This window comes from Corythoichthys intestinalis, chromosome 4, assembly GCF_030265065.1.
Source record: "Corythoichthys intestinalis isolate RoL2023-P3 chromosome 4, ASM3026506v1, whole genome shotgun sequence".
In the NCBI taxonomy this organism is placed as follows: Eukaryota; Metazoa; Chordata; class Actinopteri; order Syngnathiformes; family Syngnathidae; genus Corythoichthys; species Corythoichthys intestinalis.
In genome coordinates this window covers 63,186,132-63,203,229 of record NC_080398.1, presented here as the reverse complement: position 1 = coordinate 63,203,229, position 17,098 = coordinate 63,186,132, and the positions used below count along the sequence as shown (strand labels likewise).

General features: G+C 39.5%; 1 protein-coding gene across 5 annotated transcripts in view; it reads right to left on the bottom strand.

Annotated features, from left to right (window-relative positions):
• Positions 1-334: 334 nt before the first annotated feature.
• Positions 335-17,098, bottom strand: part of ano10a (anoctamin 10a) — an 87,998-nt gene continuing 71,234 nt past the window's right edge. For all 5 annotated transcript variants that reach the window (XM_057833539.1, XM_057833541.1, XM_057833542.1 and 2 more), the window contains 2 exons: positions 2,108-2,224; positions 335-491 (listed from right to left, as the gene is read on the bottom strand). In XM_057833539.1, the coding sequence (XP_057689522.1) occupies positions 441-491; positions 2,108-2,224 (168 nt within the window). In that variant the 3' untranslated portion in view covers positions 335-440. The remainder of the gene's footprint in view (positions 492-2,107; positions 2,225-17,098) is intronic.

The window sequence follows — 17,098 nt, the reverse complement described above, 5'->3', positions numbered from 1 at the left end:
GTGGATATCATTCAGGGCATGTTTTTCTACTTTTGTATGTTGTTCTGCTATGATTAAAAAATAAAAACGTTTGACTTAATGGCCTTTTAAAAAATAGTAACTGTCTTTTGTGTTCCACACGCTTCTTTTTAATCAAAGCAATGCTTCCGGAGTTTCTGTGATGGTGTGTCACTCTCAATTATAAGTCTTAATGGGGTGGCGTGGCTCAGTGGTAGAGTAGTCGTCCCCCAACCCAGAGGCTGTGGGTTCGATTCTTCGCCCTGATGGCGAGATAGTGTAAAGCGCTTTGAGCGCCTTGAAAGGTGAAAAAGCGCTATATAAGTGTAACACCAACACCATTTAATTCTTTGGTTTATTACAGTTTCATGTTATGGCAACGATATTTTGAAGTCAGCCTTCCAGAAATAAAGGTCGTCATTTGAGTCAGTCATGTTCGTACTTCATTCTTTTTCCCCGGCAACTCTTCTCATCACTGGAAATTCAAACATTTTCTGAAACACAAGAAAAAAAAAAGTCTTCAACTCAAAATTACATTTTTCCATTTTGTGCCCTGCATGTTAGACTGTTTTTATTTAACGTAAATAGATAAAGGGTGACACGCCCTGCAGTGCTGAGATCAAGAATTCATTCCCGGGCTACGGCCTGTGTAGTTTGCTTGTTCTAATCAGTACCTACGTAGGTTTTCTCCGGGTACTCCGGCTTCCTCCCATATACCAAAAACATGCACGGTGGGGTCACTGGACACTAAATTCTCCATAGGTGTGATTATGAGTGTAAACGTGCTCAGCGATTGGCTGGCAACCAGTTCAGAGTGTAACCTGCCTCCGGCTAGCTCCTGTTTGCTGTAATAGGCTCCAGCACCCCCTGACCCTCGTGAAAATAAGCGATACAGAAGATGAATGAATGAGTTGCCAGAGTCCAACCTGCATAAAAATCAGATTTACTGCCAGCAAAACTGACTCTGGCACTGTTCATTAAGTCCTAGCGAACCACACAATGTGGATCCTCTTCCAATGGACTTACCACCTGTAGGAGGGGGAAAGGGAGTTGATTGAAAGACAACTTGGGTGGCAGCCGAAGGCAAGGTTCTCGGTGGTCTGAACCTCAGTTTAAGAAGCTCTCGCGGAATGTGGTATGTGACCTCTCTAGCATTGAAGGAGCTAGTGTGCAAGGTTAAGAAGTTCCGACAAGACATACCTAGGCTCATCTTGACATGCGGCTGAACTCGGTGGCCCGTACTCTCCTCTGAAAGTTGCTAATAAAGTAAGTGTATACATTGGGGTACATGTAGCCAATTGCATGAGAGGGTTGCATGAGTTTCCTACAAAGGATGACTGGGCTCTCCCTGAGCGATAGGGTGAGAAACTGTCTTCTGGGAGGAACTCAGAGGAGAACAGGGCCTCCTCTGCACTAAGAGAAGTAAGAGGAGGTGGCTTGGGCATGTGGTTAGGATGCCTCCCGAAACTCCTGGTGGAAGGTTCCAGGCATATCCCACCGGGAGGATATCTTGTAATGGCCCATGATACGCTGGAGAGACGATGTCTCCCATATGACCAGGGAAAGTCTCACGGTCACTCTCAGAGAAATTGTACGATGAGGCTGTAGAAAGTGAAGTTTGGGCTTCCCAGCTTAAAATGCTGTTCCTGCATTTCTGAGGGAGGGTTAAGGAAGGATGGAAGAAGGAAGGTAAGGAGGATGGATGAATCTATTTATGAAAGCAAAAAAATAATAATTTGATATTACGTTTTTTTTTTTTAACCCTTTCTTGCCAAATGTGTCACATTTGATACACTTAGAATATCATGATTTTGAGACTAATTCAGAATTTTGAAATATCTTTCCTAAAAAAATAATGGATGCAAGTCAACTCATGCATCTGCAAGTTCCATGAGAAAAAAAAAACAGGATTTAGCAAGGGTTATAGATATTAGAGCGCTTATTACACATTTTTTGTTTTTTTACAAATTTGAAAAAAATGTTTAAGACCATATATTTCAAATGTTATGATTCTCTGACAATTGTTTCATATTGCAGGCATTAAAATTCTAACTAACCAAATTAATTGCATGAATTTAGCACCACAGAATCATATTAGACAGACAAATACCTTTTTTTTTAAAGCCTCCATTGATTCAAAATCCAGACGAGCCAGGTTGATCCGAATGTGTTTGGGTATATCTGGAACCAGGAAAGCCACGATAAACTTGAACGCCAGTAACCCATGCTGAAATTCAAGGCAACAAAAGAGATTTAAGTAAACATTTTTTTATCTTGAACGGAACAATAATCATTGGAACAAAGGATTACTTTAAGAAAGCACTAATTGATATTCCATTGATATACAGGGTGATTCAAAAAGAATGTGCCGAAATCATCATGCATTTCAAAATAACTGAAATAGACTGAATGATTGTTATCAAATTATGTAATATATTATTATTAATTGAAATTTATTAATAATTTAATTAGAATTAAAAGCATTTTTAAAAAGTAAGTAATTTTAACAGATTAAAAGTCATAATGGCTTGATGTTGTCCGTGCCATTGGTGGTGGTCACACAGAGCACTTGTAAAGCATGAAATAATAACTTTGTTATATACATATACTTGTATCCAGCCAGTTAGGTTTTTTTTCTATTTTTTAAATATACCGCAATGGTTTTGGCACATTCTTTTTTAATCACCCAGTATAATTCAATTGGTATGGCGGAAAACACAAGGCTGAATAAGCAGCAGAGTATAAGACACATTGCATAAGACATGCAATGTGGGCAGTTTCACCAAGACCTCTGAGGTATCAAAGACTAAATGTACTTTTAATTTTATGGCCTTGCAACCACCTTTAAAATTAACTACTGTTTTTTAAGACAAAGGAATTATTGTGTTCATGTCTATATGTTGCCATTCCAGTTTTATGCCACAACATGCCCCAGGACTATTTTTAATTTGTCCATTTCACACCAGGGATCCCCGATTACAGACACATCGCATCTGCTTTTGTTTCAACCCAGCCACAAAAAGAAGGGAAGTTATTACATTATTCGAATTACCTATCATTTTAATCTTAGAATTATTAGTTGATGTCTAACATTTAGTTTTAAGAAGAAGAATGAATTTAAAAAGTTATTCACTCACGTATTTTAAACTTTTAACCCTTTAACGACGGATGTGTCGCTGGCGACTCATTTCCGCATGCGTACTTTGAACCACTGTAACTCCTAAACGGTTAGTGCTATCGAAAAAATTTCAACGGATCTTGAAAGCTGAGAGGTTGCACTTGACAGCCTAATGTGTCATTGCTGTGATGTCGGTCTCCTCCCGCCAGGAAACCAGTGAATCAGCTCTTCTCTGACATGCCGGCAGTGGCACATTTACGCATGCAACTCGCGACGGACACCCGGAAGAACAGGAAGAGGAAGAAGTCAGCAGAGTGGTAAAAACAGCGAAGACAACAGGTTTTTAATATTTTTTTGCAAGGAAATGCCAGCTAGATAGTCATCCAGGACAGTAAAACCTCCACAGAAGTTTAGACAACAGTTTGGGAGAAAGGGCGCAATGGGAGGAGCAAATGTGCGCATGGCAATCTACGATATATGATGCGAGCCTCGTTGGCTTAGCAGCCATATTTGAACAATGTAACATTGTCAAAGTCTTGTTTCAAAGTACAGTATATACAAATTATTATGTATGTGCAGTAATCCATACATTGTTGGTACCTAACTACTCTGCTACAGTTTGTGTTGTGATGAGGAACACCTATACTGTGTATGTGCGATGAAATGACAATACAATAAGTACTCGTCTTCTTCCTCAAGTGACCTATGCCCTGGTGAGGGCTGTGGAGATGCTGGAGCTGGAGATTCCTGTGTGGTCATAGATCGAAATCGCCAACGCTGTAAGACATGCAATGTGGGCACTTTCACCAAGACCTCTGAGGTATCAAAGACCAAAAATGTACTTTTATTGCCTGTTTATGGCCTGTTTTGCACATTTAGAGGAAAGGTATCTCAAAGTTTATTGTAAATAGTTTTCATAGATATATGGCGAAAAACACAGACAAGACTGAAAAAGCAGTTTCTGCTCTTGCACTCCTTGCACTTGCACTCCTTGCAAAGAAACTGCTGTATTTTAAGCCAAAACAACTGTTGTGTTTGATAGAACAATGTGTCTACATGCTGCCATAGCAGATTCATGGCGCATTAAGCCCCCAAACTATTTTTAATTTGTCCCGTTTTACACCGCAAACCCCTGTTTACAGACGTATCGCAACCGCTTTTGTTTCAACCCAGCCATAAAATGAAGGTAATTAATTATATTTATTATTCAAAATGACTGTCATTTTTAGCTTGGAATCATTAATTGATGTCTAATATTTCGTTTAAAAAAAAAATGACTTTAAAAAGATTCACTCCCATATTTTAAACTTTTAAACAAATTACATCACAATGAAAAAAATGGTGTCTGTAAAAAAGTCATGGATATTTACCTCATAACTATCGCTTAATTGTAATTTTTTGTTACGGTTGCATTTTCTCCGATACGTTAGATGATAAATAGTCGATCCAAACAAAGAAAAGGGGTAACTACATGAAAAAGAAAATCTCGACCACTCCTTGATATCTGCGATTTCTGCACCGCGACCCTTCTTATATTACCATGTTTCACCTATAAAATCCCCAAGAAATCCAGCTGTGGCCATTCACAGCTGTGTCTTGACACTCAGTGATACATGTTACATGGAATTTTTGGATCGAAACAAGGAAAGTATGCGATAGTATCTCGTCAAAGTCATGGAGTCTGTAATTCTGCTCTCGCGTGGTCTCACTTCCAGTTAGGGTATTGCTGTTTGATTTTTTTTTTTTTTTTTTTTTTAAATGCCCTCCTGTTCAAAAATTTTCCTCCCCCAGAAAATTGAGATTTTAAGCTTTCCAATGATGTATCACACATGAATATCAGAGTATTTTGAAATTTGGCCAAATTGGGGGTCTCAGAGCAGAACTTCACGTCACCCGAGTGTTTTCCGCCATATATATATATATATATATATATATATATATATATATATATATATACATATATATATTTATTCAATTTTATACCCGTATAATCTTTTACACACATATATATATATATATATATATATATATTCACTATTTTGCACTGTTCGTCTGCTGTAAATAACCTGTTTTGACCATACCTGCTGTTTTGTTGAATTATCAAATATAAAGCTATTTAGTCTCATGTATTTCTGTTGAATGTTTATCCTAACAAGTTGAATAAATATTATCATGATTCAAAACGTTTGGTCGAGCATATTTGTTTGTCAATGGGACATCAATACAAGAATTTTTATTTTATTTAATTTTTTTATATTGTTGGGTCCAAAATGTTCATTATAATTGGTCAGTGAAGAAAACAACAGTTTAGGCACAAAGGTTATGGTGTCCTGAAAAAAGGGACCCAACCTGGCTATTGTGAACAATTTTTTCTTTGAAATATAAAGGCAACAACAGAGACATGCAAATTCGGCCAAAATAGGCTTAGGTGTTAAAGCAGTGCTTCTCAATTTTTTTCTGTTACGCCCCCCCAAGGAAGACGTAAATGTTTTGCGCCCCCCCCCAAACTCTGCCGTCACTGTAAATAGTATAATTTGTCTATAATATTAATATTATAAGTACACCTCTGCCTCACATTGTATCCTTTTTTTTCTATTAGAGAAAATAACAGAGATCAACTTATAAAGTATAACTTTATTAACATTGTTTTGTTTGTAACAGAAAACACTTAACGCGTATCAATTTGCCTGAATTAAAAAAAAAAAAAAAAGTCACATCCAAACTGTAAAAATACACTCAAGGTAAATTTTTTACCATTTGATACTGAAAAATAAAATCAGTAAATAATAACAAATTCAAATTGATTAGAAACATGAACTCATGAGGACAATATGCCAAAAAATTTGACCGAAAAAACAAAACTGAAGATAAAAAAAAAAAGTGTCTTTTAGTTTTTATTTTCGCTGCTCGCTGCTCACAGTATCACCTCCAGTTTGCAATGGTGTGGGGTTATTTTGCACTGAGCATGCTAACAGTGCTCACTGGTTTACTGTTATAACACTGACAAAGCGGGACGATTGTTGGCAATATTCGGCACGTTTTCGCTGAAAAACAACCAAGCGGCTTATCAATGAGATTGGGGTCTAATGTCTTCAAGTGGAGTCTTAATTGATTTGGCTTCCGGCTGTCCACTATAATCATTTTTAGACACAGTAAACAGTGGTCTTTCCTCATCTACCACTGTATTAAATGTCAAAGCCAAAAGGCAAACCGGCCGAAAAAAGCGCATTCTCGGCGGCCGAGGGAGAACCGTAGGTGAGGGCGGTCGTCGTGACGATCCCAAGCCGAAATTGGCACTTCTCGGGCGGACACGTGGGAACCGGAGAAGACAGTGGGTCGCTGCGTGAGCCTGGCCGGAAAACGGCTTTCGAAAACGGCGCACAGCTCTCCAGCTCTTAATGAGTCTCTTCCGTGTGCTCTTGCTTACTTAAAAAAATACTGCGCGCACTTTGAAAATGAGAGCGCCACTGCCACCCACTGAGTGGATGTGCAAGTACACTTTATTCTAGTACGGCAAAAAAAAAAAAAAAAGCATGTTCCCCGAGGTCACACGCGCCACCCCTGGCATCGCTCTGCGCCCCCCTGGGGGGGCGCGCCCCACTGGGGGGGCGCGCCCCACTATTTGAGAAGTACTGTGTTAAAGGGTTAAACAAATTACGTCAAATTTTTAAGACATTTGTCTATAAAGCGGTCACGGATATCTACCTCATAAGTATAGCTTAATTGTATGTTTTTTTGTTACTGTCGCATTTTCCCCGATATTTTAGATAAATAATTGATCCAAACATAAAAAAATTGAAAAGAAAAAAAAAAGTTTAAAAAGGGCAAATATTTGAAAAAGAAAATCTCGACCATTTTTGTGTCGTGCCCCTTGCTAAATGACCGTGTTTCAGCTATGTAAACAAAACAAATTCCAGGAGTGGTCATTCAGAGCTGTGTCTTTACACTCGGTGATACATTCTACACAGAGTTTTTATATCGAAACAAGTATGCGATAATATCTCATTAAAATCAGTGTGCCTGTAGTTCTATGCATTATGATTGTGCATCAAGTTACTGGAAATGTATCGATAGCCACAAAATGACTTACATTGCAGTCAAACCCTAGCGCAAGAATTATGGACACAAGATATCGATGTATCGATGAAGATACATTAGATGCTTAAATTGTAAAGCCTGAGCCCTAGGCTTCGAGACTAAACACAATAGAGTTATATTAGTGTTATGTACTCAAATTGATATGATCACTTGTATGCATTATGTAGCCTTTTATTTCCAGCAAAGCAATCATGCATCATAATTGAAAAATGATTTAAAAAGCCCACTTGCAAATATTAAACTATTATGGTATTGGAATTTAACCCCTAAAATTCTCCTGCAAATGTTTATTTGCACAGATTAAAATCAAGCCAAAGAAAAAATGTATGCAGTAAAGTTATCATTAATTATAAGGCGAATTCCCTGTTTAGCCATGTTTATTTACAAAATAAAACATAGGGCAAATTAGAATCTACATTAACTAACACACAAATTTCCTTTATTATTGTGCATTCACCCACGTGTGTCTGAGTGCATGCATATTGGTGATCAAAGACTTGAGTAGACTAAAAGGGATGTTTCACCTTTGTCTTAATCAAAGGATTGAGATAACTGGGCTTCTATGACACAAATGAAATAGATCTACACAGTGGTGTACAGAAATAAGGTAGAATGAGCCGGATAAATATGAGATACTGAGGGATGCTATTATAGATGTGGTGTGTTCAGGGAGCCCCAGATCTTTATGACAGATAAGATCAAACTAGAGGTTAGATCGGGTCTAAAAAATCTATTAAAGCAGGACCAGGCCCGATCAATTAACTTGATTTTCAGGCCGGAGCCCGAAACCCCCCCCCCCCGAAATTTTATGTTTTATTTGTCAGGGCGAGTCCGAAAAAAATATAAATTAATTTTTATGTTTCATTTGTAGGCCCGAGCCCGAAAACCTCCCGAAATTTTATGTTTTAGTTGTGAGGAGGAAATGCGGGGATGCAATACGTGGTTGCGTTTTGTGTGATCACATTTGTGATGATGTCTGTGCATAATGATAACAAATTAAAGCCTGTCATTTATAACAAATTCTTCCAGTTAAACAAGACTGTAAGATAGATGCATATTTAATAAACATTTATATCTTTTATATTTGCGTGTTTGTTCTATCAGGCAGATATTGGAACTGATATTTATGTTAATGTCTTCGAGTTGGCAGCAAAAAAAAACAATGTTTAAATGGTCTACATATTTTTATATCATTGTAAATGCATTTACACAACAAAATAACGGTGGAAAAATGTGTTAAATATATTTAATATATTATATTTGTTGACATTCAGCAAAGCTGACACAGGTTTCTGTATAGCATCTTCAACAATCAATTTGAAGCCTTTCCATACCCCACTTCTACAGATGCGTGTTTGCCTTTTCAGTTCCACCATCTTTGTTTTTCACTTCTTGCTGCTCCATAGCGAGAAAGAAACACCAGGATGCGGACTCGCGGAGGGCGCCAGGGGAGGAGGGGAAGATTAAAAAGAGGGCGGGGCTACGGGATTCACGTGCGCAGGCATGTACAGGGCCTTCTTTGTTTTATCCAAATTATTTTATGACAAGTATTCCTCAGTTTAACATCCATACATCGCTTTGGTATATGTAAGTAGTATACGTTATATTTATTTTTTCAAAAAAAGCAAGAGAGAAGTCCGGCCCAACCCAACTCGAACGTAAATAATTGACATTTTGGGCACGACCAATTCGGGTCAGGTTCGTGTTTAAGATCTATCCTCTACATCAAACACAACGGTCAAACAAGGCAGTCAACGAGTTTACAACACAGAGCCCGTCAAGGGTGAGAACAAAAATGACAGTGAAAAGGCTGACAATGTAGAGTACAAGATAGTTTTTTGGTTATCAGACTTCATAAGTGTGTTATGGAGGGTCTGATTTTTTGTTTTTGTTTTGCCTATGACATTCATCATTTCTAGTGCTTCCATTCATCAAAATAAATCAACATTTCATGACTTAAAAATGCTGGCCCAAAAAGGCTCAACGTTGCTTCTATAGCTCTGCACACGACAAATGGGAGAGTGATGGAGAGTGAAGGAGAGATTGGCTTCCTCTCCCAGGCCCTCAGAAGAGTCGTGCAAAAGACTTCTGGGCAGGCATGGAGTAGAGACATGTTTGCCTCGCTCTCCCGCTAATACATCGAACTTTATTCCCCACCTGCCTGATGATTGCTCAACCTTAACTTTTGACTTGTGCCTTGCTCTTTCGTTGCTTGGAGTGTAACGATGCCGCCAAAGCAGACTAAACTGGTCGGAAAGCCCGACGCCGATACCACGCCGGTTAGTGAGTCGATGCTAGTAGCCATATTAGCCGAACACCGGTCGACTCTCTTGGAGGACTTAAAGTCTTCATTTGCCGAACTCAGTGAGAAACTTGACGGGCTCCAACAAACTGTTAGTGACCACGACAAGAGGTTGGTCTCCTTAGAGGAGAATGCGGAGTCCCTTCACCAATGATTGGAACGTGTTGAGACAACATGTGACGCACTTCGGCTCGATAACAAGCGGCTATCGGCTAAACTAAATGACATCGAGGGAAGAAATCGGCGCTGCAATGTTCGCCTTCTGAGTTTACCTGTGGGTATCGAAGGCCCTCAGCCGACAAAGTTCTTTTCCAAACTTTTGAAGGATCTGCTGGGGGGCGGAATTTTCCCAACAGCTCTGGAGCTGGATCGAGCCCATCGTAATCCAACCTCCAAACCAGCTAACGGGAAGCTAAGGCCCGTCCTGGTTTGTTTTCATCGCTACCAGAATAAGGAGCTGCTGGTCCGGGAGGCACGGAAGAGACGCTCGCTCGAGTACCAGGGACACACTTTCAGAGTGTATGAGGATTATACTCCGGAGGTGGTGAGCCAAAGGAAACCCTACGGCGCGGTGATGGCTGCGCTATATAAGAAGGGTCTTCGGCCCTCGCTGCTCTTCCCTGCTCGGCTTCGGATCGTTCAGGCTGACAGCACCCGCGTTTGGTTCGGGTCGGTTGATGAAGGGAATAATTACATCCAAAAGCTTGATGGTGCTGCACATTGACTCGATTCAGTTTTGTTCATGTATGTTTGTGACAGTATTGGTTTATGACCATTGCTCATTGCTGCCAGTTTGTTAGCTATACATGTTTAAATTGCACAACGTTGTTTTTGTTGTTTTGTTTTTCATTATTACCATGTGCTGTTTTTTTGTGTGTTTGTTTCTTTCTTTCTTTTTTCCCTTCTGAAGACACGTGGCATATCGATTCTGATTGTTGCTAGTGTTGGCATTTATTTATTCAGTTAATTATATGAAGGACCTGCTCATACTGAAGTAATGGTGATATTTTATTTATATTTTATTTTTTGGGCAGGTTGATGGACCTGCTAGTTTCGGTGCAAACTCGGGTTTGTTGTTTTGTCCCCCCCACACTTGTGGTCTTTTGTTATAAAGTTTTCAATATGGGGTTTTCACAGTCATGGGGATCATTATGTTATTACTTTAGCGGGTGAGGGATTAGAGTTAGGCTGTATCTGGAAGTTTTAGAGTTAGTTAGGGAAGGTGTGCTGTTTACTCTGACAGCTAGTTTCGCCTTAGGGGTTCGAGGAGGGTTAAGGGGTGGGATTTTCACTCATTGCAAAATTGTCATTTGCTGTCACTTGGTCATTAATGCTGTCAAACTGTTACTATATTTTTTGGTTTAATGCTGACTACTGTCTATATAACATCACACAGAGGAGTGTCATGAACAGCGACCTTGATCTGGTATGCTGGAACGTTAAAGGCCTTAACCAGGTTAAGAGAAAGAAAGTATTGGTCCACCTGAAACGAATGAGGACTGCAGTCGCCTTTCTTCAAGAAACACATCTTCGAAGGTCAGATCATTCCCGTCTGAGATGTGAGTGGGTGGGGCAGCTCTTCCATTCGACCTTTCAAGCTAAAGCAAGAGGGGCAGCCATATTGATAAATAAAAATATCTTTTTTACTCCCACTGGAGTCATAGCGGACCCAAATGGTCGATACATTATAGTACAGGGTAGCCTTTATAATTTAAAGGTAATTTTAGCTAGTGTCTATGCTCCAAATCTTGATGACGCCCAGTTTTTCGTACGACTTATTCAATTGCTCCCTGATGTTAACTCCCATTTACTTATAATGGGTGGAGACTTTAACCTTTGTTTGGATCCTTTGCTCGATAGGTCGTCACATAGGCCTGGCAGGGTTGCATCCAAATCAGCTTCTTACCTTCAATCTTGTTTTTTAGAACTTGGCGTTTCTGATATATGGCGATTTTTACATCCAAAAGATAGGGAATATTCTTTTTTTTCACATGTACATCATACATATAGCAGAATAGACTATTTCTTTACAGATAGTAGACTAATATCCAATGTTCGCTCCTGTGAATACCAAACTATAGTTATTTCAGATCATGCACCCCTTGTGCTGAAGTTAAATTTACCGGAAGCAGGTGCTACCAGCAGGAATTGGAGGTTTAACTCACTTTTACTAGCAGATGAGGCTTTTGTAAATTTTCTTTCTGATCAGATTACACTGTTTTTAGATATCAATACCACCCCTGAGGTTTCTTTTTCAGTAATTTGGGAGGCACTCAAGGCCTATTTACGGGGCCCAACCATTTCTTATATGGCTGCCAAAAGGAGAAAAACCGATGCAAAACTTTTAGACTTGGACCGGAGAATAGCAGACCTTGATAATACTTATGAACAATCTCCATCTCCTGCTCTGTATAAAGAGCGACTTCGTCTCAAATCAGAATATGACTGTGCTTCGTCATACTTTGTGGAGATCTGCTGAATAGGAGTAGAAGTAATTTTTATGAACATGGGGACAAAGTGGGCTCAATTTTGGCTAGGCAACTAAAGGGTGTTAAATCAAAATTTACCATCACCGGCATCACATTGGATGGTAAAATTTTTACGGATCAGCTGGGAATTAATACAGCTTTTAAGGATTATTATAGTGAATTATATACTTCAGAGGCTCCCAGGGACACAGAGGCCATGCTAAGTTTTTTTAAGGATTTGGAATCTCGACAGATATCTCCCGAAATTGTCTCAGAATTGGATAAGCCGGTGACTCAGCAAGAAGTTGGGAATGCCATAGCCGGGCTCCAAACTGGGAAAGCGCCTGGTTTAGATGGTTTCCCCAGTGCGTTTTATTTAAAATTTGCTCGGCAGTTGACTCCCATTCTGACGGCTGTGTATGGCGAGTCCCTGTCCTTAGGTTACCTTCCACCTACTTTAAATCAAGCTTGCATTACATTGTTGGCGAAAAAAGATAAAGATCCCTTGAAACTTGGATCTTACAGGCCTATTTCTCTTTTGAACTACAAACTACAAATACTAGCTAAAGTACTTGCGCATCGCTTGGAGTCTGTTTTACCAAATATTATAACCCATGATCAGACAGGCTTTGTTCAACATAGACGTTCCTTTTTCAATATCCGTCGGTTATTTAACATAATTTACACTCCTAGCCAGTCTGCCTCTGAATGTGTTGTAGCTATGGATGCCGAAAAGGTTTTTGACAGGGTGGAATGGAACTATATGTTCGAGACGCTAAAACAGTTTGGATTTGGGGCTACTTTTATATCTTGGATTAGATTATTATATTCTAGACCTGTGGCTAAGGTTTTAACTAATAAGGAGCTTTTAGAGCCATTTAATTTATATCGTGGGACACGTCAAAGTTGCACTTTAAGCCCTCTGCTTTTTGTTTTGGCCATTGAACCTCTTGCAGTTGCTATTAGAGCTAACCGATATATAACAGGAATAAATAGAGGAGGCACAGAACATAAAGTTTCATTGTACGCTAAAGACTTACTCCTTTACATATCTAACACTCAAACTTCGATTCCACCTGCTCTTGATCTGCTACAACGATTCGGCAGATTCTCAGGTTACAAGCTCAATCTCCATAAGAGTGAATTGATGCCTTTAGATGTTCACAAATTTGAAATTGGTGATGTCAGCTTGGCTTTTAAAGTGAATATTAGTAGCTTTAATTACTTGGGAATATCGGTAACCAAGCAATATAAGGGACTCCGTGAGCATAATTTTGACAGGCTTTTGGTTAGTACTAAGACTGACCTGGCTAATTGGTCACTACTGCATACCTCACTAGCAGCACGCGTTAATGGTGTCAAGATGACGGTATTGTCCAGATATTTATACCTGTTTCAATGTTTGCCTATTTTCATTCCTGCTTCATATTTTAAAAATTGGATTCAATTATTTCTTCTTATATATGGAATAATAAACAGCCACGTTTACGTAAAGAATTCCTGCAAGGGACTAAAAGCGAGGGCGGTTTGGCTCTTCCTAATTTTCAGTTGTATTACTGGGCCGCAAATCTAAATTGTATGGCGTATTGGTTATATTACCATCTTAAGGGGAATGGTCCCACTTGGGTGCAGATGGAAGCATGTGCATGTCTCCCAAATTCATTAGCCGCCTTGTGTGGTGCGCCACTGCCCGTGAAAGTTGGGGTATCGGGAAATAACCCAGTATTATCTCACTCCCTTCGGATACTATCTCAATTTAGGAAAAAAAAATAGTGTAGTTGGTACTTGCCTTTTTAGCCCAGTGGCATCGAATCATTTTTTGGTACCCTCAACAGTCGATAAAGCCTTTCATTTGTGGTCCAGTCTGGGTCTTACACGTTTAAATGACCTTTTTGTGGATGATATTTTTGCCTCTTTTGCACAGCTAGTCCAAAGATTTAATATTTCTAACTCTCATCATTTTAGATATCTGCAACTTAGAAGCTTTGTTAAGAGTATCATACCGCTTTTCCCAAATAAACCTCCTACAATAGTTTTAGATGACGTTATGTCTTTAGATTCGACAGAGAAAGGGGGAATCAAGCGTATTTTAAATCTAATTTCTCATATGGTAGCTCCGTCCTTATCCAGAATCAAAGACCTGTGGGTACGGGATCTTCAAACACCAATCGGAGAGGGACTGTGGTCTAAGGTTTTGGGTAGGGTACATAATTCATCTATGTGCGCTCGTCATGCTCTGATTCAATTTAAGGTAGTACATCGGGTACACTATTCTAAGGTAAGATTGTCCAGAATCTTTCCAGAAATCAGCCCTTTGTGTAATAGGTGTAAGCTGGCGGATGCAACACTGATCCATATGTTTTGGTTATGTCCGAGCTTAGAAATATTTTGGAAGGGTATTTTTGAAGCCCTCTCCCTAGTGTTAGGGGTCGGAATCACTCCTGATCCTTTAATATTAACATTTGGAGTTTTACCGGAGGGTCTGTGGCTGCCTACTTGGGGGTGTAGGGTTATTGCTTTTACCACCCTTTTGGCGCGACGTTTGGTTCTTTTGAGGTGGAAGGAGGCTGCCCCACCCACAACGTCGCATTGGATAAGGGATGTGCTGATGAACCTTAGGCTCGAGAAAATCAGATATATTCTTCGCGGTTCTGAAAAGAAATGTTATAGTACATGGGGACCTTTTCTTTCATTCTTTGACAACACCGCTACACAAGTGCAGGAATGACATATGCCCTGTTATATTGCTAATTTAGCCATGGGGGATGGGCAACGGTACAGTGGCTTTCCATGCTGCTCCTATTTGGTGGGACATTTGAATGTATTGCACTGTATTTTTATTCTGTAACCATTATGTATTGGAAGTGATGGCACGGAAGAACTTTCTATGACTCTCTGGACATTTACGATAAGACAGACTTCATGGTTGGTTGTGTTGGATAACTTCTAGTGAAACATTTATTATTATTTTTTTTTAGTTTGGGGAGGGGGGTGTTCTGTATTTTTGAAAAACCAATAAAAAAAATTTGAAAGAAGAGCCGTGCACTCTGGAAAAAATCCCAAGAACGCCAAGGATATGGTTGAGTATCTGTCTGAGAATCATGGCACGGCCCTGAGGGAACGGTTATATCTTTTTTTCATACAAGTCGATGTGTCCTTTCACCCAGCGACTATGAAATGACAATGAAGGGGGAAATCATCTTTAAGAAAAAGATTTTTTTAAAATTCTGTTACAAAATATGACTTCAAATGTTTGTCATTTATTATGTACCATGATGGGTGCTCAAAACATTTAAGAATTGTTACTTTTGAGTAAGGAGAGTCTCATTTGAAAATTAATGTTTTCACTAGAATCGTTGCCATAAATACTTACATTAAAAATTCAAAGGAAATATTTAAAATATATACAACCAGAATAGGTTTTCATTGTGGTGGATTTCAACCAAGGAGACAGGAAAACTGTGCTTCTCCCTTTCTATCAGTATGTGAAATTTTCAACAAAGTTGGCAAAAAAAAACAAGACCTCCTCTACAGAACATTATTCCGTGAACCTGCCAGTTCCAGACGTATTTTGTAGGGCATTCGAGCCATTACTGACTATCAACCTACAACTTCCACCTATGACTTTCTCAATGGTTTGAACTACTAGTTTGGGCGGTATAATGTGCTAAACTCCACCCCTGTGGTGATAGCCTTGCCTCATCCAGATAAGAAACCTCTCTGGGCGTGTCAATGTCTGGAGAACCCTGAAGAAAGTCAACATTCGAAAAATCTGCCAGTTCTTACAACAAAATAGGAACACCTCACTGCATCAGACCCCAAGAGACCCACCATCTTGGACCTGAATGACTATCCAGTCCCATCATCATGACGTGCCTTGAGAGAAAGTACCATTTCAAAACTTCCAACTTCATTACTCTCATCTCAATTTAAATACTGCTTTAATCGTCCCACAGGAGATGCCATCACTTCTGCTCTCCAATTGAGACTTGAGCACTTGCAAAGGCTAAACGGACAGGTGTGAATGCTGTTCCGAGATATTAGCTCCGGATTGAACACTATTAATCTACAGCACCTGGTAAAAAAGAAAAAAAAAAAAAAAACTTCCCCTTCTAGGATTTCACACCTTGCTGTTCAACTGACCGCTTGATTTCCTAAGAGACCTCAGCTTGTACAAATGTTAAATAGTATCTCCAGTTCCTTCTCTCTTATGACTGTTGACTGCTGCACCAGGTCCACGACTAACCACATTTGGAGTTTGCTGAGAACGACATCCAGAACGACAATGACCTGTATTATAAAATGGAGGTGGAACACAGGTTTAATTGGTGCAGGACCAACTATTGGATCCAGAAAGTGTATAATAAAATAAACCACTGCAGATTTCAGGAAGAGGCAACACACCACTCTGCATTGACCTTGAAAAATTGTGGTGGCTCTGCTGTGATGGTTTGTATATCGTGTCTTTTTCCGGTTGATTTTGAGGAATTTTGGAGTTACTTTCTATTGATATCGGGTCACTGTTGATTTTCGGGCATTTTGGCGTCTTTTCCTCTTGATATTGGGTCACTTCTTGTTGATATGGGGGCATTGCAGGGTCACTCCCGGTTGATTTGGGGACTTTTTTGGGTGAAGTTCAGTTGATATCGAGTCACTTCCTGTGGATTTGAGGGCATTTTGGGGTCACTTCCTCTTGGTATTGGGTCACTTCTTGATATGGGAACATTGCAGGGTCACTTCCTGTTGATTTGGGGACATTTTTGCGCAAATTTCAGTTGATATCGGCTCACTTCCTGTTGAATTGGGGCACTTCGGGTCTCCTCCCACTGATATCAGGTCACTCCCTTTTAAAATTGGGTCACACCCTGTTGATTTAGGGGCATTTGGGGGTCATAAGTAGTTAGCAACACAGTTTGAGCAATTTCTTGAATGTTTTTCTCAAATTCTTGTTTAACACAGCCTCACTTTTGTTAGACACCTAAAAAAATGACCATTCACCTTAAAACGCAAGTTTTTTTTTTTTTTTCATTCAGTGATGCCGATGTATGTCAATGCCATTGACCCCCATGAACGTCAATTCTAACGACAGGAAGTGACCTGTAATCAACAGGTGTC